Source organism: Cornus florida, unplaced genomic scaffold (genome assembly GCF_030987335.1).
Source record: "Cornus florida cultivar Cherokee Brave unplaced genomic scaffold, ASM3098733v1 CherokeeBrave_3.0.0_Hap2_Chr07, whole genome shotgun sequence".
Lineage (NCBI taxonomy): Eukaryota > Viridiplantae > Streptophyta > Magnoliopsida > Cornales > Cornaceae > Cornus > Cornus florida.
Window position 1 is genome coordinate 36253146 of NW_026775577.1, and position 26200 is coordinate 36279345.

General features: G+C 34.7%; 2 protein-coding genes across 3 annotated transcripts; both read right to left on the bottom strand.

Moving 5' to 3' along the window:
- Nucleotides 1-1290: 1290 nt before the first annotated feature.
- Nucleotides 1291-12744, bottom strand: LOC132267038 (protein CROWDED NUCLEI 4). 2 transcript variants are annotated; one of them, XR_009468829.1, is made up of 9 exons: nt 12304-12744; nt 11548-11757; nt 11218-11471; nt 10522-10792; nt 10340-10423; nt 8587-10106; nt 8294-8456; nt 1944-2141; nt 1291-1855 (listed from the first exon to the last, which is right to left on the bottom strand). XR_009468829.1 is itself a non-coding variant. In XM_059768076.1 (9 exons), the coding sequence occupies exons 1-8, from the start codon at nt 12493-12495 to the stop codon at nt 2013-2015; spliced, it is 2823 nt and encodes a 940-aa protein (XP_059624059.1). In that variant the 5' UTR covers nt 12496-12744; the 3' UTR covers nt 1291-1855; nt 2009-2012. The 2 variants fall into 2 exon arrangements, 1 of the variants encoding a protein (XP_059624059.1); XM_059768076.1 differs by having other exon boundaries at nt 2009-2141.
- A 3179-nt stretch (nt 12745-15923) lies between these two features.
- Nucleotides 15924-25377, bottom strand: LOC132267039 (uncharacterized). Its single transcript, XM_059768077.1, has 10 exons — nt 24915-25377; nt 23666-23852; nt 23380-23513; nt 23178-23290; nt 22871-22994; nt 22067-22216; nt 21767-21922; nt 20633-20712; nt 20498-20547; nt 15924-16439 (listed from the first exon to the last, which is right to left on the bottom strand). Exons 1-10 carry the CDS (start codon nt 25311-25313, stop codon nt 16300-16302), a joined length of 1533 nt encoding a protein of 510 aa, XP_059624060.1. The 5' UTR covers nt 25314-25377; the 3' UTR covers nt 15924-16299.
- Between the last annotated feature and the right edge of the window lie 823 nt (nt 25378-26200).

A 26200-nucleotide genomic window follows, 5' to 3' on the forward strand; every position in this document is an offset into this window, starting at 1 on the left:
GGGTGGTTCACGGGAGAGCTAATGGCAAGGGTTGTAACCATGGAAGTATGGACTATGCAATGCAAGAAATTAAAGCTCATGCAAATATATTAACACCACACAAGCACATGCAACAGTATATAGAAGTCCTAATGGACAACATAAAAGAAAAATGAGTGCAATACATGACATTGTTTGTTTGTTGCTTTTGATGATTGGATTGGTAGTTTTAGGACTTTTTGGTTCACATAGTAGGGTTCGATTTAAGTTATATCTGATGATCCTGATTGCCCTGAATGATCGTCAACATGTTGAAGAGGTTCAAAACTTGAATAAAGGATTGAACTAATTGATCTAACAAAAATGAGAAAATTATAAAATACTTAGGTTCAACGTGAAGTATTCTTTTTGAAAAATATTTTTCTTTTTCAGATAAAATATTCATTTCCATCAAGCGGGCATATAAAATAATTTAAATCAAATTATAACAAGTGAGTACTTCTGTAAAATTGATTACCCATCATATTAATTTTCTATTTAAAGGAAATACAACTTCCTTATATGACCAAAAACAAAAAACGTGGCAAAAAGGGAAGAAAAATCAAATAGTGACAATACTAACACGCATGAAGAAGTCGACACCTCGAAAGTTCACTACTATGCATAAAAAATATATATTTTATTATTTTATATTACTTTCTGTAACGAAAAATCAAAATTTTATTTTCATTTTATTTAGCTTCTCTCTCCGTAACACTACAATCTAGTAGTAACTTATATTTGTTCCTATCGCTGAAGTTAACTGTGGTTTCTCTGTGCCAACAGAATCACTCTCCAAGTATTTATTCTCTTCCCCCAATAAATTTCTACTCTTACCTATGTCTCAAAGAAATCTCTGAAGGCAAACATTAGAGCGACCAGAGAGCAAGAGTATGACGAAACAACATTAAAAGAACAGTAAATCCAAAGAAAACCTGCCATGAAAACGCTTACAAAGACTTGGAGACCCCCAAGACACTCAATTATGAGTCCTAAATTTATTCCAATATGAGCTTAGAATGATCAAAACTCAGTAATTTTTACTGCATTCAATTATTTCCCAAAACCCTAAAGGCACCATCTAAATACCCAAGTATATCTAGTTCAATCAATTAGAGCCTGACAACATATAACAACAATAATGAATAAATTTTCAGAAAATATATATGCGTGTGTGTGTAACAACAATGAATAACCTCAGAATCAATCCTTATAATTGACCAAAATTGCCTACAGAATACATATTTCAGTTAGCAAAATAAGTAAATTGAGTTGCACATAACACTTGACATATTCAATTTCTTGAAGCCCCACAAAATAAGCATTGTTAAACAACATCAAACCATTAACATTCACATGGTAACTGCATCATGAATAAGCTAATCCCCTTCTATGCGAGGACAATTCTCGACGAGTCATATAACAAGTAACTTCAGCAAAAACCACCTAACATTTCAGAAATAATACAGCAAACCACCCCATTAACATTCACATGGTAACTGCATCATGAATAAGCTAATCCCCTTCTGCGCGAGGACAATTCTCGACGAGTCATATAACAAGTAACTTCAGCAAAAACCACCCAACATTTCAGAAATAATACAGCAAACCACCCCATAACTCAGGACCAGAGACGAAGTTCTTACACAAAAGCTTCCACACATTCCTACTAATATTCCACTCTAAATATCACCCCTTTTAGGTGAAAGCCAACATAAGATAGACTAAGCATTTACATGTTGATCATTTACATGTTAAACCTATAGTAGGACAAGTCACCAGCCACAACAAAATAATCCCTCCAACCCTATATTACTGACTCTGTTCGGTATTACACCTGAAAATAACATTCAATTAGTAAACTAAATTTCACAAAGCTTATAAATACTTTGAAGTAAGGGACAAGCAAACAGAGAAAAATATACTTTTATGTAACTATTCTGAATCCCAGGCAGTAAACCCTAGCCAGATAAAGCAAACAGAATTTTACTTCTTTATTTCCTCTGTTTTGACCTCGTTTTTCTTTCAACTTTTTGCTCAACCTTCTCATCATTATCTGCTATGGGGTCACCAGGATCTTCACACTTCTCATCAGGATCATCAGACATAACTTCTTGCTCATGCTACAGAAATAAAGCATATATCAAAGAAAATACAAAATTAAGAATAAGATGATGAAGAAAAAAATATATATAAATATGAACATAGAAGCAGCCATAATCTTTTTGATAAGGACATTGGTGTGATCAACAGAGATAGTACCCTTAAAAGTTTTCCAGACAATGGAGCCGTGAAACAACAGAAACCTCATTTAAGTGGCCATAAAGCATGCAAAAACAAGACACTAGAAGGAAGAGATATGAACTTCAGCCATTTCAATGGATTGGGTCCTGATCAGAATATGGCCCGAAACTGATCCAATAACTCGGATATTAATTAAATATTATCTTGATCCAAATATGGTCCAAAACAGATCCAATATCTCGAATATGAATTGAATATTTAATCTAATAATCTAAAAAATTAACAAACAGGATATAGATTATCATCAATCCTATCCAATGTTAATTCAACCTGACCAAATATACTATGTAATATGATAGACATATATTGCCTATCATTCACTTGATGAGCATTTGATAAAAAAATTAATTAAAAATTGTTGTTTATATAGAGGTTTCTCATGCATAGTATTGAAAATTTGGAACTCTAAACTATTTCAGTTTTCTTCATTTTTTTTTTTTTAAGTCTATTCGTCCCTCTTGATTCTCTCCGTGCGTGTGTGTTTTTTTTTTCTTCTTTTCTTTCACAAAGAATCAAACATCTAATTTTTCCTTCTCCTTTTTTTTATTTTTTATTTTTTTATTCTCACTTTTTCTAATTTATATTGTGGAATTTTTACAAAAATTATACTACTTAACAAATCAAGTTATCGGATCGGATATTTGATAAACTCTGTAATTCCTTATGAATTCAATAGCAGGTAATCTATCGGATTGGATTGGATTGCAGATATTCCTTAATGGATTCAGAATGGATCAAGCCAAATCCAATCCGAATTCAGTTGACAGGTCTACTCCTCACATGTGCACAGCAAAATTAAGGAAACACGTGTGAACAAAAGATGAACTAGGAAAAAGAACAATTTTCTGCAGCAATATATCTCAATTGTTAAGAGAAGGTAGGGTCCTTTTGAAGACAAGCCCAGGGCATAACACAAGGTAGCAATATAATTTGAAGTACCTACGTAAACAAATATATATGAATTTAGTTTCCCTAGTCCGTCAGCAAACCCCTTAATCACTACCATTGAAAGTTTAGCACTAGCAGTGAAACAGCTAGTGAATATAATATAAAACAAACATGAGGGGATAATTCAACCAAAACTACCATATATACAATTACGTTGAGCCCAAACTTTTCCTTCTGGTAGGCATAGTGGTCGCATCCTTGATGCATTTAGGACGGTACCACACTTGTCCCTGTTAAGACTTAACAGCTGCCAGAAGAAGGTGCAAATTCCTCTTTTCGCAGGTATGAATGTGTAGCTAGTCGTAAAAATAACTCTTTTGCTACTCAGGTAGAATATATATAAAAACCGGACTGAAACGGAGACTGGAGCTGGTCAGTTTGAGGGTTTGGAACTTCAAAACAATTTTTTTAAAGAACCATTTATCTTCAAAATAAAATAAATGCATTTAGGACGGTACCACATTTGTCCCTGTTAAGACTTAACAACTGCCAGAAGAAGGTGCAAATTCCTCAGGTCGTAAAAATAACTCTTTTGCAAATCATGTAGAATATCACTAAAAACCAGACTGAAAGGGAGACTGGAGCTGGTCAGTTTGAGGGTTTGAAATTTCAAAACCATGTTTCTTCAAAAGAAATGTTCACACCATCGACTTGACCGTAGACCCATTTAAACCATAACTTGTTATGACCGACAAGAGGGCTTTCCTGAGATAATATCACAAACATAAGGCTTCAATCCCTTGCCACTCTCTTCCAGTCATCCGTTTTCTGAACATTGTGTAAATCAAAACAACCTAGCTCCAAGGACGCCACTTTGAAGAATTTCTTATTTTTATTTTGTTTTTGTGATTTTTTTCAAATTAATACTAGGAAAATTATCAAAAGATGAGATCAATTCAGAAGTACTATTTCGTTTGTTTATTTATTTCTGATAAATACCCTTTATTTATTTAATATTATATATAGAGCAGACAGAACTCCACTGGTCATGTCAATGCTTCCAAGCGACAAATCCTACTGCCCATGGCAGCCATCAAATCCTCCCCCCCCCCACCCCCCCCCCCCCGCGGGGGTGAAAACTCACTATGCTTTTGCAATCCTTCTAACAACTCGGTGAACCAGACATTAATAACAATCTTGTTTCAATGATATTGCCGCATAAATATGTGAATTCCAACCTTCAATGATATTGCCGCATAAATATGTGAATTCCAACCTTCCCATGGTGGTACCAACCAAAAGATGTGTCAGGATGGCATCTCAAATATTATGTAATTTGATACAATTTGGTCTTCTATGCATATATTCCATTTACATAGAATATCAAGGCCCATTTTCAATGTATGGTTTACTTCTTAATAGGGGTGGCAATTTTCAGTTAGTCTACTATGAGGGATCAAATTACTTATAAGGTTAGGGTATACTCACAAAACTACAGCCACCAGGAATAGATTTACATGGGGGCCAACCCGGGCATGTGCCCTCACTCATTTTTATTTTTGTTTCCCATTACGTGTTTATAACTCGTTGATATTTTAAAATGACCCGGCACTAACCTTTAACAACCCCCCCCCCCCCCCCCCCAAAAAAAAAAAAAAAATCTTTTTACAAGTACTTTTTTCTTCTTCTTTTTCCCTTTTGATCTATCTCTCACGCTCCCTGCTCTCCCTCTTTCACGACGTTCTCTCACTCTCAGACTAGAGCCACATCTCTAAATATTATTATATTAGAGTGAATCCTCTCTTTCCTTGTACTCCATGGTTCTCTTGCAGATACCATTTCTTCAAGAAAGAATCACGCTCTTTATTGTAAGATTTTTAAAATTTTGGCTTCTGAAAGTTGAGGTTGTGGATGCATTGCTTTGTTGGTACTCATTTTGATATTTCTCGAACCTATGTAAATTACACTATATGTTATTACAACTCACATGATTTAGTACTTTAGATCTATAGTAAAATAAAATAGGGAATGCTAGATAAAAAATTACAAGGTTGGTTAACTAACTTTGTTAATTGATCTTAATGATGCCACTTTAGTTGCTCTAAATCAAGGAAGAGTTCCAAATTCACGAGGCACATTAAAAACATCAGGACCGAATATACCTAAATGGTTAGGGTGCATAACTGCATATTATATCAACAGTTCAAATGTATGAAGTGAAAATGAGAAGCCAAAAGAAGCATTCAATCCAAGTTATGTAAAAGCTGACAGAGATACATTAGTAATATGTTTCTCTATTGCATTTTTTATTGAAAAGTAATAAGGTATCCATGTTAAACAAGTAATGTTTCATGGAAACATTATTTGAAATTAAATATTGAAAATCATTAATTCAGCTGTCTCTATATCCAAAATTTTGAGATGACAATGACAACAAACATTTTCCCAACTACTTGGGTCAGCTCCATGAATCCTATTATTCCGTCATGTCCTACAATTTGAGAATGATATCAATTTGACATTAGATGCAAACAAACGGTTAACAACCAACAAATGGACCCAAGACCATGTAAAATAAGATAAAATCAACAATATATTAGCATATTGGATTAAGGTGAAATTTTAAACCCTTTCAATGAACAGGTTCAGACTACGGTCAGAAATATTATTACTCAACGCTCTTGCTTCATAAATCAACTCAAATTGCCACATTTACTTAGTTTTTTAAGATTTTATTTGTTCTTTTTAACATGAACAAGTCTTTAGCGGGATTTTTATTTTTTTTAGGATTAATTTCACTGACACCCTTTTACGTTTGGCCAAATTTCACACGGAAATACCTTTCGAAAATTACTACTACTCAGACCCCAAATAACTTTTCCCTGAATGACATCGTTAAAAACGTGCAAAATGACAATTTTACCCTAAAATTTTAAATGCTTTTTATTTCAAAATATCAAAAAATTAAAAGGACTAAAATACCCTTAGTCTAACACCAACCCCTCCCTGCCATCCGAAGTCACCTAAAAAAAGCAGTCATTTCCTCTCTCTTGCTTTCTCTCACTATAACACATTACTTCTCTGGTCAAACAATCAAAAATTTCCAGACAAAATCCAATGAAAGCCATTGAAAAAGAAGTAATCATCACCAAGAGAAAAAGTCGAAAAGGTCTCAAACCCACCTTCTGAAATTCAAAGAAGTGCTCAAATCCTCTCACTACCATGTATCTATTTATATATATATATATATATAAAACTTTCTGGAGCAATTTGTACTAAAAATGAAAGAACCCACCTGGGTTTTTAATCGCTGAAAATCTCATGAATCTCTTTGAATTTTTTTAATATTTCTCTCTCTACAACTCGACAACCACAAACTCCTTTATTAGTTGTTTTACCATTCTTTGTATCTGTAAAATACTTCAACTCTCTTAGTTATCTCCATCAATCTCTATTGCCTTTTCTCGAACATTTAAAGCCCAAAATAAAATATATAGGAGTAATAATCAAATGGGTGTTTATGAAAACTATGATTTCTCTCTGTACACCTCCTCTGAAAGTAAATCTCTGTGTATGTGTATATGTGTGTGTGTGTGTGTGTGTATATGTATATAGTGGATATATATATATATATATATATATATTTGTCGTTTTTCCCACCTCTAACTGTTCGTGGGGTGTTTTCTTTCTCTCTTTTGATAATTATCTTAAATAAAGAGATTAAAGATATATATACACACACATACACACACACACGCATATATATGTACAAAACTTATATATATTTATATTTTTTAAATTCTTTTGGATGGTCTGATGAGTCAATTTGGTAAAAAAAAAATATGGGTATTTTGGTCTTTTAAATGATTTTTTAGGGTTAAAGTTAATTTTGACAAAGTAAAAGGGTTACAATGTCTTTTTACATGTTTTTTTGATAAGTTACAAACAAATGTCTTTTTACATGTAAAAAGCAGTCTGACACAAATGAAAAGTAACTTTTGGAGTGAGTGAATAATGGACCAAAAGTTTGTAATGTGAGTGATAGTTATTTTCGAAAGATATTTCAATGTGATATTTGGCCAAACCTGAGGGAGTGTCAGTGTAATTAACCCTTTTTTTAATACCATATGTCACGAACATTCAACATCATCGAAGAATTCAGTAAATAAGTCATTAGATCATAATTAGCAAAAAAGGAGTCATTATAGCATCCCTATCCACACCATTTCCCACCAACTCAATTTCTAGAAGATGCATTTTTACAGTGAAATGCTTCTCTATGTCAATTGTCAATCAATCAACATCCATTTCCCTAAGCACTGAGGTACCAGTTACACTAAATAGTAAAATATATTACTCAATTAAAACTTAGTCAACTGTAACACTTGTCCAATTCCAATTTAAATAGAGACTGCCACTACAAATTAATTTACGATGCTAATGGACGAGTAATGTTCCTAAATAAAGCAACATTAACTGATCGAGTCCTAAATAAAAAAATATTTACTGAACGAGTACTGTCCCTAAATAAAATAACCAGAGAGAGAAATTCACCAAATCAAACAAATTTAATTAAAAATAGCAAATTCAACAAATTCCTACAATATGTCATAATTTTTTTTTATCTGTGTGGAAACTTCAATAGAGAAACAGCAGCACGTAGAAGCTCCATTTTAAGCACAATCAAACCTTAAATGCTAAAACCAGTGCCATCAGATCTTCTGGTCGTGGTTATGAACTTATGAAGGATTTCCTATATCTTAAAAGCTGATAGGACCGTCAAGATCTACCAGAGGGATTGTGGATGAGGGCTACTTTTTTTGGGTTAAGTGATGAGAGCTATTCCAATTTTCATAAAATGCATATCTGAAGCGTTATACTCTTTCCATTCCACATTATTCAACTTACCTGCTGTTATGCTAGAACCACTAGCATTAGAAGCAAAAACTTTTAAACAACTAGAGGCATTAGGAAATATTCAGCCACCAGAACATAAACCAGCAAGCTAAGTAAGCAGCAAGGTATTTCCCAATGCAACAGCAAGAACATAAAGGCAGGCAAAATTTTGAAGATTAGAACTTACCTGACTGTCCCCAGAACATCTTACATTTTCCACCGAGGTAATTTCATGAATTGTGATGATCTTATCTATATAAACAGTGGTCTCCTCAGCACCGACTGGAGTTCGGTTGTGTGACATCAATGCAGGCTCATCCTCAGGTGCATTTGGTTGGATTGGTAAGGTACTGACGATAAATCAGTAAACAAACAAAATCATAAAGAGCCAATGTGAGAAAGAGGATCCAACTGTAAGAACAGATCCATATAACTAATATGTCATAACACGTAAAAAATTGATTATATAGGATAAGGTACCATGAGGTAGTAGTCTCTTCTGATGTTATGGTAACACCTTTATGTTGCCTCCTTTTCTTGTTGCTCTGTGTTTGCTCTAGCAGAGTATCAGCACATCGTTTGAGCCATGAAAAAGGAGCAGAGATAGCAGGAGAAGCAATAAGTGATCCTTTTTTATCAGACAAATCAAGGCCAGTACCAACACCACCATTTACTTTGCTAACTAAATTCAATTCCGCATCTTGCATAGCTGACTGCTTCTTCCTTTTTGCATAAACTCTTTGTGAGTTAGACTGTAGATCAGGTTGTCTCTCAGGTGCAGCAATACGATCTGGGAGAACTTTCAAATCCTCCAATTTCTTCATGTTATCAATCTGAGCAAGAATCTCTTGTCTGTCTGCATGCAATAATTCCCTTTGTTTCTCCAACTTCTGCCTTTGCACCTTAAGTTCTTCAATGGAATTGTTAAGTTCTGCCCATTCCTTTTCCCTTTGTTGACGATCCAAATTGATCGCCAACCTCTCATTATCAAGCCTTTCCATTTCCAATTTAACTTGCTCCATTTCCTTTGCTACTGTTTCACGGAGAGAGGTGATATTCTGAAGTTCTTTATTCTTCTCTTCTTCAAAGGCTTTCTCGCTTTCCCTAAGATAACTTTCTATTTCTTCACGCCTCTTGTCAATACAGTTCTCCAGCTCCCTCTTCTGCATCTCAATTTCAAGCAAGAAATCAGAACGTTCTTTCTGAATCTTGCTGAACCACTCCGAGCGCTCATGCTCCATTTCACTCATGAAGGCTTCCCGATCACGAGAAAGTGACTCAACATCATGTTTATACTGATCCTGCAGAGCATCCTTCTCTAATTTCAGGCTCTCGTGCTCATCCTTGAGAAACTTGGAAATGGATAGTCTCTCCTCAGCAACACGTTCTGCTTCCCTTCGTAATTCCGCTCTTTTCTCATCAATCAACTCCCATTCTGTTTCAAACTTTCCCTTCTCTGCTTTTAGCTCATCTGCCTCAGCCTCAAGTTCCAGCTTCTGGGCTCTTACCAATTCGATTTCTTCTTTAAGTCTCACTGCTAGGAGCAGTAGTTCATTTGTTTCACTTTTCATGGCCTCCACTTTCTCCTCTGCATGGAAGACTTGTTTCTTTTCTTCTTCCAGTAAATCCAAAGACTTTCTAAGGCCAAGCTTCATGTTATTGATCTCTTCTTTTTCTTTCTGCAGAAATGTTTTCTTCAACTCAATTTCTCTTTCAGCAGCAAGAAGGCTTTTCTCTTTCTCGTCAAGCAAATTCGTCTTCTCTATCAAATCCTTCTCCTTATCCACGAATGCTCTTGATTGAACCTCCAAGTCATGTTCTTTTTCCACAATTGAGTCTTGTTGGTAACGAAGATCCACCTCCTTCAATTCCCAAGCCCGTCTCTTGGCTTCCATTTCCTCTTCCACCACTTTGCGCTTTATCTCCAACTCTGATTCAAATTCAGAATATCTTGCTTTCAAAACAGCTTCATTATTAGCCATAACTTGTCGAATCTCATCCTGTATGGTTTCAGCAAGAAGCGTGATTAAAAGAGATTTATCTGAATCATATTAAATAATTGTGTGATTTATGTCACTCATGGTAGCTATCATAATTAATTGCAGAATGTTGCAACTGCAAAGGCACCAAAATTATCAGCAATCACAATTGGATACCTCCTTCAGTTTGGTTTATAATTACATTCAACATTGGCATAAAGGAATTGAAAATGAAAGCTAAGGCAATGACTCACAGATTCCTTGCTTGTAAGCTTTCCTTGTTGAATAAGTAGATCTTCCTCTCTCTTGTTCAGCTCACATTCCCTTTTGATAACAGCCTGTGAACATCCAAAAGAAAATTTACATATATAAATCCTTCTGGAAATGAAGTATCAATCTAATATAACAACATATTCACAGAAATATATATATAAACCTCCTCTCGTGCTGACAAGGAAGCTGCATTAATTTCCAGATTGGTTTTTTCCTCCTTCAGGGCTCTAAATTCCTTCTCGATGCTTGCTTTGGAAGCCTCAATCTCTTCCTTAAGCTTGTTTAACTCCTGAGATCTAGTAAATATGTACTCCTCCCTTTGGTTTAACGACGCTTGTCCATCAAGTAATCTTTCTTGTGCTTGCTCCAGAGTTTTCTGCCGTTCACTTAACGATTGCCTCTCAAGAAGGATATCTTTCTCTTTAGCATCATAACTGATAGACCAGAGACAAGTAGACAACACTTAGTTTCCAAAAGCAAAACATCCTTGAATTTATACAAACACAATCTGCCAACAAATCCTTGATATAAATAACATAAAAGACTGAAAGAGAACAAGGCCACAGGAACATCAACAGAAGACAATCAAAACAAAGCAAAACACATTGTACTGATATTCTTTAGGGAAAAAATATATACGAATATGATTCCATATCTATATTAACTATCTAAGCAATCAATATTTGCTTCTAACGTGAAGCATCAGAAGTTTTCACACGCACCACATGCAGCTATTGTCATGGGCTTTTTCATAGAATCTACACAAATATATCTACATTAAAAACAGAAAGTAAACGAAACATGTATGTTTGGTGGTGATATAACATGATGAAGTCAACAGAACTAATAGAAGACGTACTCAGACTTGGATGATATGATACGCCTCCTAAGATCATCTTCACGACCTTCAACTTCATGTAACTTTCTTTCTGCAGCACGGTGATACCGGCTAGCTTCAGCTTCCAAGGATTCTGCAGCATGCAGCTTTGCCTCAGCCTCAGTGAACTTTTTCTGAGCATCCTCCATCATAGTTCGTGCTTCAGCCAATTTGCTCTCGGCTGAAACTTTTGCCTCAGCAGATTCTGCACGCATCTCATGCAATGCCTTCTCAATCTACAAAAACTCCTAAATTAGGGACGAATATAAAAATCAAGCTCCATGGAAAAAGAATATATATGAACTAACATACATTTGAGACACATTCTTTCTCAATTCCCAAAGCCTTCTTCAGATTATCCTCCCGTTTCCTAGCTTCGGCTAAGGCAGATGAGAGTGCAGCCTGATCCCGCTTGTGCTTTAGTTCAGCTGATTCAGCAGAGCCTTTAATTTGCTCATAATTGGAAACCCATTCCTTTTTTTCAGAAATGAGAAGACCCATGTGATGGTAAAGGTCATGGTTCTGCATAAAATTAAAATGGTCAAACACAGTCCAAGAAATAAACGTGATACCCAATATATATGTAAAGCTAACCTATATTAGGAAATTTCTGTTAATTTCAATCAAGATATCGAAAAACATAACACTCAATCGCCAAAATAATTCTATTGCTAGAAAAAAAATAAAAATAAAAAATAAAAATAAAATTATGTATATATATATTCTTGACCATTTTCACAGAACCTGTATTCTTGACCATTTTCACAGAACCTGCATCTCCCAAAAATTAAGGATATGAAGCAGAATTGTTTTCCATTTATTTGCTTTCAAAAACATGCCGTAAAACACAAGGGTTTATCAAGATTACTACACACCCAATTCAATGCAGCAGACTGAATAAAATTCAAAAACATGATCATTTAAACCATCAATAGAATTCTGTACCCAAATAAAACAAATATATAAATATATATATATATATATAAACAAATACATGTATTCATAGAACAAAATCAAGCAAGTACAAAGATAAAGATCAAGAAGCACAGATATACGAATCAGACCGACCTCAACTTCAAGCTTTGCTATATAGGCGATGAGTGCGGCCTTGTCCCTCCGTTTGATAGACTCCTCGTCGAACCCAGACTCGCGAAGGCGTATCCAGATCGCTTCATCACTGAGAGGGGTCCGCAGAGCCCTAGAACCAGGTGTTGTTGGAGTGTGAGTGATAGCCAATCTCTCCGATTGAGGACTCGCCATTACCAGCAGCTTCAGATCAAGAAAACCCTAGTTCTCGAAGCTGGGAGCGAGTTCTTTATCAGTTGTTGGACTAGGACTGGTCTGTTGTTCTGCAAACGGTGGGATTCCAGAACTCTCCCACTTTCTCCTTGCTTTTTTTCTTTTTGCTTTTTCTCTCTCTACAATTACTCACTCTCTCTCTCTATATGTATATATGAGTGTATTGACAGAGACGAGTTTGCTGGGTTTCTTTTTGACGACTGAAGAGTTGAATTAAATTTGAAAAACCCTTTACCCATTGTTTATAAACAGGGTTGGGGTAATTTTGGAAATTTACAAGACAAGCTTTTAAAACGACGGCGTTTGGGGGTTTAGATTTGAAAAATAGAGTCGGCTTTTGCTGAAAAGCCGTTATTACTTTAAATAGATGCTTAAATTCAAATTTAATTTATTTTAAATGAGATTATAGTTTGAGAAAGTCTTGCCAGGTAAGCCAAACAATGATGACTTACGCACTCCTCTGTCACCAAAATAATTTAATTTATTACCTAAACAATCTAATTTATTATATGAGTTTAACCTATATAATTTAATTTAAGACAGAAGTGTAACTTTGAACTTTAACCTAAATTAACTTTAAATTCGACAAAAAAAAAAAAAAAAAAAAAAACTTTGAAGTTTAAACTAAACTAATAGACGTCGTGACATGTTATTGTATAGAACTGATGGCAATTATATATATATATATATATATATATATATATATAGATATAGTAAAATTGATGGCATTGATTCCTATAAAAGTTAGTGCATGAAAAGCGAATAATTATTTCACACCAAAATTATGTCGAATAAGGTACTGCTTTTTCAATCGATAAAATCATTATTTTTGTTGAAGAAATAATATAAAAATAGATCGATTTTATTTATTTTTGTGTGATTTATGAATTGAGTCGAACATACTCTTTCATCTTAAAAGTGTTTAGTTCAAATATTTCCAAACGGGACTTTTTATCATTTTCTAAGTGTTGTTTATTTCAATACTTATTACATAGTCACTGCAAAATCAATTCATATTTATCTCATTTTTTTATTTTCATATGAATGTTTTGAGAACCTACGTGTTCATTAAATGTTTTGGTATGGATGTTTTGAGTTTCTATGTGTTCATTAAATGATGTGAGTTAAATAAAGGCAATTTAAAGCAATATATATATATATATATATATATATATATATATATATTAATGCATATTTATTACTTTGCTTGGTTTGTAATTCTAGAAATAGTTTTTTTGAAAACTATTTTTTGAAAATTCAGCTATAAAAATGTATATGTTTTCAGAAAATTATAAAAGATGGTTCTCTTAATACAATTTTTTATTTTTAAAATTTTTTATAATTTTTTGTAAAGTTATAAACTAAACAGACTATTACTTAAGGTCATGTGAAAAAAAAAATAATAATTAATAAATAAATAAATCCTTATGGCATGCATACAGGGCATATAACCTCTCAAAACCCTCTATGGATTCTCATAACCCCTTACCTTTATTTTTTTGGGGGCAAAAAAGGCCTCACCTTTAATGAAGCAATGAAAATACTAAATTACCCTTCTTGAAGGGAAAATAAAAAAAAAATAAAACCAGTGATTTTAAAATGGCCATAGTGGCCTTGGGAAGACCGTGTTTTGGAGGCATGAGATTTATATAGAAAATGTGTAAGAGAATTTTCTGACCTTCAAAAGACATTTTGGGTATTTAGTATCATTAATTAGTCATGTGCCACACACGGCTTTATAACGGTACTTTTCAAACGATTTAGTGCAGATAAGTCCTTACTTGGAATATTTTTAAATTTTTAACGAATTTGTATATTCAAAATAAACAATAGGAGTGTTATTTGCACAAAAATTAAATCTTAGAAGTGTTTTATATACTTAATTTTATTACTTAATAAATAAAAGATACATGTGAATTATCCGATAATCAACCACAAAAGATGAAAGAGAATGAGCTTGGGTCATGATGGTATCAGTGGCGACCGGCGAGTTTAAAGTTAGTAATGAAGTTTTGTTACTCATAACAATTTGGGAGGGCATAATTAGCATGAGGAATGCAGTGGGCGAATTGCAAATTTGGACGCCTGAATTTAAATGATATGCGTAATTTGTGAGTGATTGTATATATCACAAGTACACATGATAATTTAATTATGGTTGATGGATGTCAAATAAAATAAACAAGAAGAAGAAGAGGCCATCTTAATTTCTTTTTCCTTTTCTTACTTTCTTTTTCCTTTTTGGTTTTTTCACTTTTGGTTAGTTTGCTGTAATTTGTACCACAAATTTGATGTGGGGTGTAACATGAGCCTATTAATTGTTAAATTATGTGGTGAACTTTTGAAATATATTATGATACTCATAAGTGATAATGAAAAATTACACCAATAGAACTTAAATAATTTAGATGCTACAATAGGAAAAAAATAAAAACTACAATTTTAAAGAAAGTGTCATGGAGGTGTTTTGCTTAGCAATCACTCTCTTCTCAAATTACCATCATTACCTTCTTTGTTTTCCCACCCACTTAAAGACCACCTATGACCTATCATGATTCAAAGGGCTCCTCAAATCTTTTCTTATTTATTAAAGAGTTAAATGGCCCAACGATACCTACTTTCGAAAGGAGGGAGGTCCAGAGTTCAAGTCTTAGCGGGAGGGTTGGAATGTGAGTGTTTATTATTTACCTATTAAAAAAAATAAAATACCTTTTGTTTTTTTAGATGATATATATTTTTCAAATGACAGTTATTAACTTTTATTGAGAATGGCTTGGATGTTGACATTTAGGCATCATAAGAAATCTTTAATTGATTTTTATAATTACTTTCCAATTTATATGATTTTATTTGGAGATATTACAAGGAAGCAAGGTTCTCTCTCGAACAGAAACAGGAAGCAAGGTTCTCTCTCGGAGAAACATGCGCTGAACAAGAAATAATTAAGTGGTCCGAGACACGGTTCCGACAAATCAAGAGCCGCCATACACAATTATCTCTTGGACAGAAACATGCACTGAACAAGAAATTATTAGGTGATCTGGGACACTGTCCCGACCGATCAGGAGCCACCAAACAACTAACTGTGGTCTGTTTTATTCAGCTCTTTGATTGCATCTCTTGATTGGTTGGGACCACATGGTCCCAGACCACTTAATAATTTTAGGTGTTGAAAATTACAAGCCCAAACCATGTTCAGGGAGAGGAAAAAACAAAAAGTTCAAAGAAATTAAAGCATTTATATATGCATAAACATAAACACGCAAATGACTGAATAGGGAGAACTGATCCCCATCCAAACTTTTTGTTAATGAAGGGCACCCAACCAAAATAAGTACCAAATATTGATACTCATTATTTTGATAAGTCCCAGTAATGAAGTTCTATCATTTCTAATATAAAGACTAAAATATATATATATATAAATAACAATACAAGTAAATACATGAATAGAACCCCCAATATCCTATTAAACAAACTATTGTACGACAGTCGGAGGCTCAAACACAACATTGAGTCCTTCTAAGTATGCTTGCTAAGAAGACTTCATGGGTAAAGCAGATCTTGTAGCATCGCAACTAATGGCAACTATTGAATCCTTCTTTCACCAAAGGAAATACCATGCTGAATATCCATGAGACTCCACGAGAGCACATCAAACTCTTATAAGAAAGTTAAATTGGTGATGACAGTGTCCGTGGACAATGAGGATCGGAAAAGTTAACAGCTAGCTATATACAAGAATGCTCCACAAGTTCTCAACCTTCATATTTCGAAAATTGCCTTCTTTTCCTGGTGGTAGTTGTTTATCCAGCCTTCAATCAGCTTGATTTCCGATGCCCTCTGCTCTATCAACCAATCAGGATCCTCAGGTGTTGCTGCGCGCAAATCTAAATGGTGGGCACCTGATACACAATGAGTACAGTCACTTTCAGTAGAAGAATCAATATTGCTTTAGCTTCTAAACCATGGCTCGACCAAGTAGAACATAACCATATGTTATTCACAGCTTATTACCCAATTGCTACAATCGAGCTAAATAGCATGTTGAATGGAGTTAAAAGATTATCTTTAGATGAGAATGGATAATTTCTACCAAGTTGCATTCCATACACATCCCTTAACCTCAAATACTAAAATAAAAATTTAGCATCGATGGCATTATACAATCTCGAAGTTCATGTGAAGTAGATGAACACGTGAATTTCTCAGCTCTTCTGTATTTCCAGACCTAGGAGTAAAAATACCCCAATCAGTGAACGAGTACCAGGCATTGAGATTTTGCAAGATACAATGCCTTGTCAAAGTGGGCAAAACCCATCTCGTTGGCGAAGAATTGATCGCAACTAATCTATGCAAGAAGTTGTAACAAGGCTATAGCAACACATCTTTACGAATGACATTGAAAAGAAATCAATTATCTTAAATCCATTGGAATCAGATTAACCAAAAGCTGATTTTTCCAGGAAGTGACCCAGGGTCAGAATGTTAAATTATGTTGAGGCCCAATCCAAAGCTGCACAAATGTACAAAATCAGGTATCAAAGGTTAATGCTGTAGGCTGAACAAGTTCCTGGCAGTCCTATATTGAAGATATATATGGCACAATGATTAACAAACATCAGTTGTGATCTGTTAGGATTTTGTACTTCGGAGGCAAGGTTTTTTGGGAAAGCCTCTGATTAGATTTTGACATCTTTAGTGCATCCTTCCCATCGGAGCCAGTCAAGTTCCCACTTTAGAGTTGGAAACACCCTGAGGCTCCCTTTTCATTTCGTAAGAGTGCCGAGACGCAAAAGAGAGTATGCCTATCTGCTGCAGCTGAGGGAGAGGAAACATTCATCTCTACATCACAACGCTCAATTGGGTCAAGTCTATCAACATCTAAATTACAGACACGACAAAGGGCTCAAACTATAATATAATAATTTGTCTTGAAAAAGTAAGTTTTTAAATATCTTTCTTAAAGCTAATAAAGTGTGGCACAATTTCTAATGAAAATTTGGAAAGTAAAATGGAGGGAAAATATGAAATTTTGGCAACTAGAACACGTGGCATGGGCAATGGGCTGCATGGTGCCATAGTGGCACTTTGTAGGCGGCATAAATGTCAAACTCTTACAAATGACAGTTAAACTGAAATAAATGTCAACCTGTCAGAATGATTTGAAATTCGAATTACAAAGTAGCTGATTCTACATTCAATTTTCTAGTTCTTTCATTTCTCTTATTCACAGCTTCATAGAGAGCTCACAGATTTTCTTCAGTATTGCTAACCATAGAAATTCAGACTACGTTATATTTTGGAGGTGTTTTACTAGAGAACCTGATAGCAAAACTCTTTGAAATGGGAGCAAATAATACTTTAAGGAATGTGACCATATGTCCGTAAGTGACTAGTTGGTTAAATTTTGGATCCTAGAGAGGTCTAAAAATGCACATGGACAGAGTCAACAGCGAATATTTCTCTCATCTAGTGCTTCTGGCGAAGAAACTGCGGTAACATATGCCACACTACCACAGAAAGTCAAAAGATGGATCTAAGCCGGGTGAATCATTAATGAAACATACATGAGGTTTGCACGTACATGGAAATGACTCAAATTAACTTGTAACTGGTTTGTGGAACAAGGAGTGCAACAAATGACTCTCATGCTTCCCAAAAAAAAAAAAACAAGGAACAATGGATGTCATCCAATTTCTACTCGAGACTTAGAAATTGGTCAGGGCAAAGACCTCAATCAGATAAGAGATGTCAGTCCATCATGGGGTGTTTCATGAGAACAGTTCAGTTATTACAAGCAAGAGGACTTTATTGGTTGAAGACCTCCATAGAATAAAAGACTATGTTTGGGACATTGTCAGATGGTGATTTTGCTAGCAAATTGTCTTAACTGCAGATTATAGAGGTGGTAGTAATGGTGGGCCAGGCACTGCCTTAGGAGAGAGATGCTAGCAAAACAAGTGTGGGAATCAAATGCTTGGTTGATGTTGCTCTAGGACCAGCTGCAGGAGATTAGTAAAGTCAAACCCTGTAATATTTTGGACCCTTGCACAATATGTGTTGGAGGTAGGGGTGGCAATTCCTAGTCACGGGTCATAATTATGTCGTGTTCACCTATGAGTATACTGCTAAATAGGTTAACCTAAACACAACCCGTTTAATAATTGTGTCAAAGACCCTCGACACAAACACAATCCGTGTATTAAACGGATTACACAGTAACCTGTTAAAGCTGTTTAATTTAAATGAGTCACGGTACTTGTTTATTAATTTAAGTATAAAAATAAAAATACAATGGAAAAATTGAGATAATAAAAAACAATTCATGAAAATGAGAATAATTTGGACAATACAATTACAAAAAAAGCCCAAATACAATAGCCATATTGACTCTATATTGAAATAACGGAAATGTCCATGGTAATTGGGTTAAAACAAGTTACAAGTTAATCGGATTGACCTGACATGATTACGACATTAAATGGGTCTAATTGGGTTAAACAGGTTGAGCTCCAAAATACAAATACGACACGATTAATTAAACGGGTTGACATGATTATGACACAAACACGATTAAGGTCAACCCAAAGTCCCAAACCCACTAACTTTGTGTCGTGGTCAGGTCATATTGGCGGTACCTATCAAAGTTTGCCACCCCTAATTGGAGGTGCATGGTTTATGGTATATTTCTTTTTTAAAAGGTAACTGAAGTAGATTAATTGAATTTCATAACTCAGTTAAAAAGGAAAAGAAAAGAAAAGGAAAAGTCTCCATGGATCATCTCAATAGATCTTTCACCAATACAGCTGGTTATATGGCAGGACTGTAATGTACATACCTTGTAGTAGCGATTTTCATTTATATGGCTAGATAGCCTCCTATTTGGGGGTGTAATTGGGAGGATTCCAACATCCAGTTTCTGCATTGTCCAAGGATTGTGAACAGCACCCGTACAACCTCAGCAAGTATGAGGGTTGAACTCGAGTGCTGTCATGAAAGTTTGCTGCCATCTAAATGTGGTATCCACCTTCTCAATATTTTGTTTAGGTTCCTGACAAGATATGATCTGGAGGTTTCAAACTTTCCTACAATTTCAAAACAATTGCTTGGAAGATAGGGTCAATATGTCAAATTTCTAGTTGTTGTGTTGGGTCCGCATGGTATAAAAACAGAGATGGTTGCCTATTATTCCAGGCATTTTGTGACTTGTGAGAAGGGCTTCAAGCATCCAATCCTGTGCCTCCTATGACAGGATGAACCTGACAACCAAAGTAGCCACAATTGAGCTCCTTTCCTCAGCTTTATACACAACAATGTTTCAGTGATTGACACCTTGCTCTTTTCCAAGCATGTTAGTTAGGTTTGCTGTGTGATGAGATTTAAGATGCTGAGAAAAACCATCAAGAAAAATCCACAGCTATGTGGCCTTTCATAGAGGAATTTTCTAGTGTCAATTAGGGATGCAGAAAAGCCGGCATAGCGGAGAGCAAATAGATTAATGCTTTGTTAATTTATTTTTTAGAACACAAACCAAATGTCTTAAGAGGATTAATTGACACAATACTAGATCCTTGCAGTTTGTTGGGTTACAGGCACAGAAACTTGAAGCAGTTAGCCCCTACACTCCTTTCTATTTTGACAATCCCTATGCTTCAACCTGTTTTGACCCACCAATTTAATCGGACTAACAGGCTTGGCCTTCATAATTGGTTATGGCGCAGGTAGACTTTTATAAACTTCCCATTCATCAGACATGGTAGTCCACGCATGGGTTCATTAGTAGCCCATGTCACGCTCATAACATCAAAATAAGTGATCCATGACTTGGAGCAATGAGATATTTGAGGTCAGCCAACCATTCAGTCCCATTCAGAGATCCTATCAAAAGATGGATGCTATACCACATTATTTAACATATCTAATGCTAAGAACGAAAGATAATATTTAAAAGTGGAGTTACCTTTTTCTGTAACAAGAGCAACAATAGTTTCAGATATATCCTCAAGAACACTGCAACAGACATTATAAACTTCCATCAAAACTTGGACATAAAAATGAAAAAACTGCCATCACATATACAGAATGAAGAAGCCACCTGCCACCACTCCAAGGATCCAATAGGCCGTTCGAGAAAATGATGTTACTTCCAAACATTTTCAAGGCAGTCTTAAAATCCTTCACAAGAAAAGAAAAAGGCATCAAACTCAAATCAATGCATTGGAGAAGCTAGACTGCTCTCATATTATTCATGTAACACCACAAGAAGAGTAATCGTATCATTGTGAATGTCACTGATATTTAGTCAAATGCATATAGGAAGCAATTAAATTAGCACAGAGAGCAATATGAAATAAAATCCACCGTACCTACCGATGATATTCCTACTTGACATACAATAAAGGTTTCAGAATTAGAAGTTACAGAGTATGCAGGCAAAAAATCTACTTCACCAAGCAATTCAGCAGAAATCTTGAGTTGTACGTCCATCTATGATTTATGTGCATGAATCTGGCCCAAGGTTGCTGATATCGACAGAGTATAGTTCCAAAGACATGCAGTAAGACTACAACATATCTGTGGTTTTCTAATTGTAAGTTTAAAATTATAGTTGAGTGGGAATAATTCAGAAAGTAACTTGTAAGTTGTAGTAACAGCGGTTGAGGCAACTGCTTTTCCACTTTGAAGTGGAAGTTCTACATTATCAGACAATTAAGACATGCAACTCATTTCCACTTCAAAACCAAAGTGCTACTACACAAATTCCTTACAGTCTCATAATTTTAGAACTTGCAACTCTCACTAGGTGGATGAGGCTACATATTTTATAGATTAAATAAAGGTTCTATTTTATTTATTTATTATTTATTTATTTTGGATAAGTAGGTTTCATATTATGTTTAGTTTGACACAGACAAGTGAAGAAAAGAAAGTTATGTTGGTAGTTATAATAACACCTAAAATTTTCATTTATCCATTTTTTCAAATACAATATAGGAGCATATAGATATGGAAGGCCCCTCTCACCAAGTACAACTACTAACCAAAGCAAACAAGGGTAAAGAAGAACCATTCAGATCATCATGCACAGAAACAGTGACTATAACATGAAGGCTCTCATTATTTTTAGCAAGCAAAAGGATTTAGAGATGAGGAAGAAATAACATTCCCAATTAAATCCACAGGGTTGGAATAGGATAAATCTACAACGCATCAGTATCTTAGTTCTTACATGTCCACCAAATTCTGTTGTTATCCATGTAGGCCTTGGTTCAACATGGAAATCGCTCCAGCACCACTCTTTGAAAGAAGAGTAGTTATAATCATATGCTGGAAACATGCTAGTATCCTGGCTACTGGACATTGGCATAACCATCTCAGTGCATGCCTGGAAAATTGAAAATAATATAAGGAAAGCATTTTAATATGTAGTGTCTTTGAATAAAATTTTCAACTAAGAACTTTTACCCACTTATTATTCTTTTTTGACAAAAGAAATAAAATAAAAATTTATATCATAATGCTTGTAGACCTGCCAGTCCCAGCCATCCATGCCATGAGGGTCATCATCCAGTTGAAAGCAGTCAACTGCTCCAGTATAATTGTAAAAGACATTTATTCCTTCAAAAATGCGCTCCAAAACCTCAGTCCCATCCGGACAATTGTCAATCTTTCTGCACACCTATCAGAAAATAATAATAATAATAATAATGCATCAGATGTGTGATCTGCTAGCTATCAGTTTTCCTTTTAGAAACAACTATGCATCATAGCAACTCTCTGTTCACACAAGTCAAAAGTCACAATGACAAGAGTCCATAAGGTTTACTTGAAAACAGGTTCTAGAATTCATGGAGGGTTAACAGAGGGGGAAGCTTTCACTAAGGGAACAACTGGTAGCAACTGCCTGGTGACGACTATAGAAACAACAAAGGAATGTCAACAAGCAGATGAAGTCAGAATTTTCTAAGAGAAGTTCTTAAAAAGAAATTTTTACTTAGATAATTACCAAAAAAGAATTTTAAGACAGTGAATTAAAAAATTGTCTGATGATTGGATCACCAGAAGTCGTTCGCAAATGGAACAAATGCACATCAAGAAACATACTTCTCGTAACGATGCGGACTCTAACAGAAGTTTGCCAGTAGTACCTGGAGATATAATTACAAATAACCTTATTGAAAACTAAAATTCTCTATACAGTAGAGCATGGGCAGTGACCAAGCCCCTTAGGTAATAACAACTTCACCTTATGAAAAGATGTACAAGGCAGAGGCAGAAAGTATCAATTAACATAGGATAAATCTTTTAAGTTGCATAACATATTATAACTAACCTCTTTAATGGGATTTCCAGGCAAAGGCATAATAAAGTTAGATGGATAAGGGTAGTTCACCATTCCCAAATAACTATAAGCGGAATCCAACCAGTTGGAAAGATCATCAACATTTTCCAGTTTCCTGCCATTCTTTTTTTGATCAGATCCCATTCAGACAAAAAATAGGAGAAAACCAGAACATGTTGTAACTTGTAACAAAACAAGATCTTTTTTAACCCGATGACAACATTAATGACAACTACTACAGTAATGAACATGAGGGAATTGAAAACTAACACTCCATAGTCCATATACATGTTCTTACCGACATAAGCGGAACATCTTAGTCAGCTGCAGAAGGCCATTGTTCTTCTGACCCTCAGATATTAGTACATCCCATGACTTTTTTATAGTGTTAAAGCAGCTAGTACTTTCACGCTGTGTAGATAAGAGACAAACACACTTACAATGCAGAAATAAATGTATCACGCAATAACATGTGAGGATAAGCTTAAAAAGTGACTTACTCTAAAACCATTGGAGACAATGTCATAAAATGTTTCTAGTGGCACAATATCTTCAAATTGAAGAACTGGCGCTGAAGAAGCAAGGGCACCAATTGCAATGTTGGGATATTTCAGTCTCATCCATGCTGCTAACACTGTTCCAACAAGACGAAGGATATTTAAGCATAGTTCACAATTTGCACATACCAGTATACCACAGTAGACAAAAACTAAAATTGTTGGACTTCTTACTAATGTACAAATAATTATCACAGGTTGCATTACAAAGAATAAATTAGTGACTTACTTCCGCCATACGATCCACCAAACAACACTACAGGGCAAGCCTCAGCAGACAAATTTCTTTTCAGGTCAGTAAGCAATACTGTGAAATCTGCAAGTGCTTGCTCTGATGTAAGATATGATAGAGTAGTAGCATTCTTGTACGCCTCATCTCGACTCCCATAGGGCATCGACTCACCATAGTACCGATGCTGCTCATCAAATTCTCAAGTCAAATTGTGTATATAAACATAAAATAACTTCACAATTTAACTACATTTCTCTTTCTTTAACAAAATTTAAAAAGACCAAATAATTGGGATAACTCTGTTTGGAATATCTAAAAGATAGCAACGCTGCATACATTCATATGCAGAATTCCATTGATCTTAAAGCTCTACTTGGTTGTGGGGGAAATTCAAGAAAAGAACAGGAAAGAAGTTTAGACACACACAAAACACAAAAATAAAAGCAAATTTTAGTGCTTAATAAATTCAAAATCATAAATGTCACTCCATTGAGACAAAATTGCAAGTGTACTCTTAATGTAAATGAGTTTTTTGTCACTAATATACAAAAAAATAACTGAAAAAAACAACAAAGCATCATCTTTCCCTCGTTTATTTACAGAGAATTAGTCACGCTAGTAAAATCATAATGCCAATATTATAAGTGCAACTCCCAAACACTCAATCAACACACACACAAAAACACATGTAAATGTGAACATACATGCATTTTTATGTATTATACAAATATATTGCACATATAATCTTGTACATAAATAAATGTGTGTATATATACATATATGCAAATGTAATTGCATACAGAAATAAATCACAATGCCAATATTATTCTTCCAATTCCAAAACGCTGACGCTGAATCATATACGTGTACATATTTATGTACACAAATATATGCATATATACACACACAAACATATATAAATGTGAACATACGTACATTTTTATATATTATAACAAATATATTGCACATATAATTGTGTAATAAATAAATGTGCGTGTATATATGCAAATGTAGTTGTGTACATATTACATGAATGAATCACAATGCCAATATATTCGTACAATTCCTTAAAGCTCAATCGCATATATGTATATATTAATATATACACAAATTGTCAAATACATATAAATCAATGTGACCACAGACCATATATACATTTTATAAAGAACTACTGGATATGAATATAAATGCACATAATGCACATATACACACATATATTTATGTATGTATATGTGGGTTTTCTTACTTCGGGGAAGAGGACCATAGCGCCGAAGCGAGGGGCGATTTCCCAGACGAAGCCAGTGTTGTCGGCAAACCATTCAATGTCGCCTTCATTACCGCAGTAGAAGAAGATGGGGCCCAAGCGAGTGGGACCCACCCAGTGGTCGGTGTTGATGAGGTACCGTTGCCGGAAAGTTGGGAGATCGGCGAAGCTGAAGTGGTCGAGACGCTGCGTGAAGAATCGGGTCTCGTATTGGTATTGGGTTCGTAGCAATTGGGGTTTGTTGGAGTTGAAGACCTTGGGGTGGAGGAAGCGAGGAGGGTTCCGTTTGGAGGATCGGGGGAGCTGAGCTGATTCTGATGAGAGAGAAAATATGAGGATGAGAGAGAGTATGAGAGATGCGTAGAGGGCTGGTTTCGCCATTTCCAGAGTTCTCGGCGAACCGGGCGACTGTTCGAATGTTTGATGACTTTTCGGTCCAGTAGTTGACGTGGGGTAATAATATGGGCGCGAATCACCTGATGTGCAATTCCTGCTGTAATATTCACGTGTTTCGGAGACCACTGTATAATCGTAGTGCTGCTTTATCGGTCAGACTAGTTTCGTTCAGCAAAATGGACACATCAGATAATATCAGTTTATTATTATTGTTTTCTATATATATATATAAACATATATACATAATTACAAATATTGAAAGAGTTTTTATTTTTTTACCCCTCTCTAAAATAAGTATATACTCATCTCTGATGAAAAATTATAAATGATGATTTAATTTGAAACAGCATTTTAATTATGTTACTATATTAAATTATTTCATACAAATTTATTTTAATTTTTAAATTATTTTTATTACTATTATTAAAACTTGAATAATGATAGAGTCACCCAAGACTAATTTCCAAATTAGTACCCAAATCTAATATGTCTTTGCCACGTCATATATTATTATTTTGTTTTCTCGCTCTAATTGTGGCTCATCTTTTCTCTAATAAGTTTAATACTTGTCCTTTTTTTAGACCCTTAAGTTTTCTCTCTCAAAACTATATTCAATCCCTTTTCAAATTCTCTCGTCCATCTTTCACAGCGGCCATCATTGTCATTCATAAATTCTTATGTTAACTCAAAACTTTTTAACTACTTATTATTTTTCGATGATCTTATTTCTTATCAAGTTAACAAATCATCAATTACCAATAGACCCCTTTTAATAAAGTTTGGAGATTAGGGTTTATGTAAGAAAGAGATATACAAGAGAACACCCTAGTAAAGTCATGAACAAATTTGAAGGTTTTTAGGGTCGGATCTGA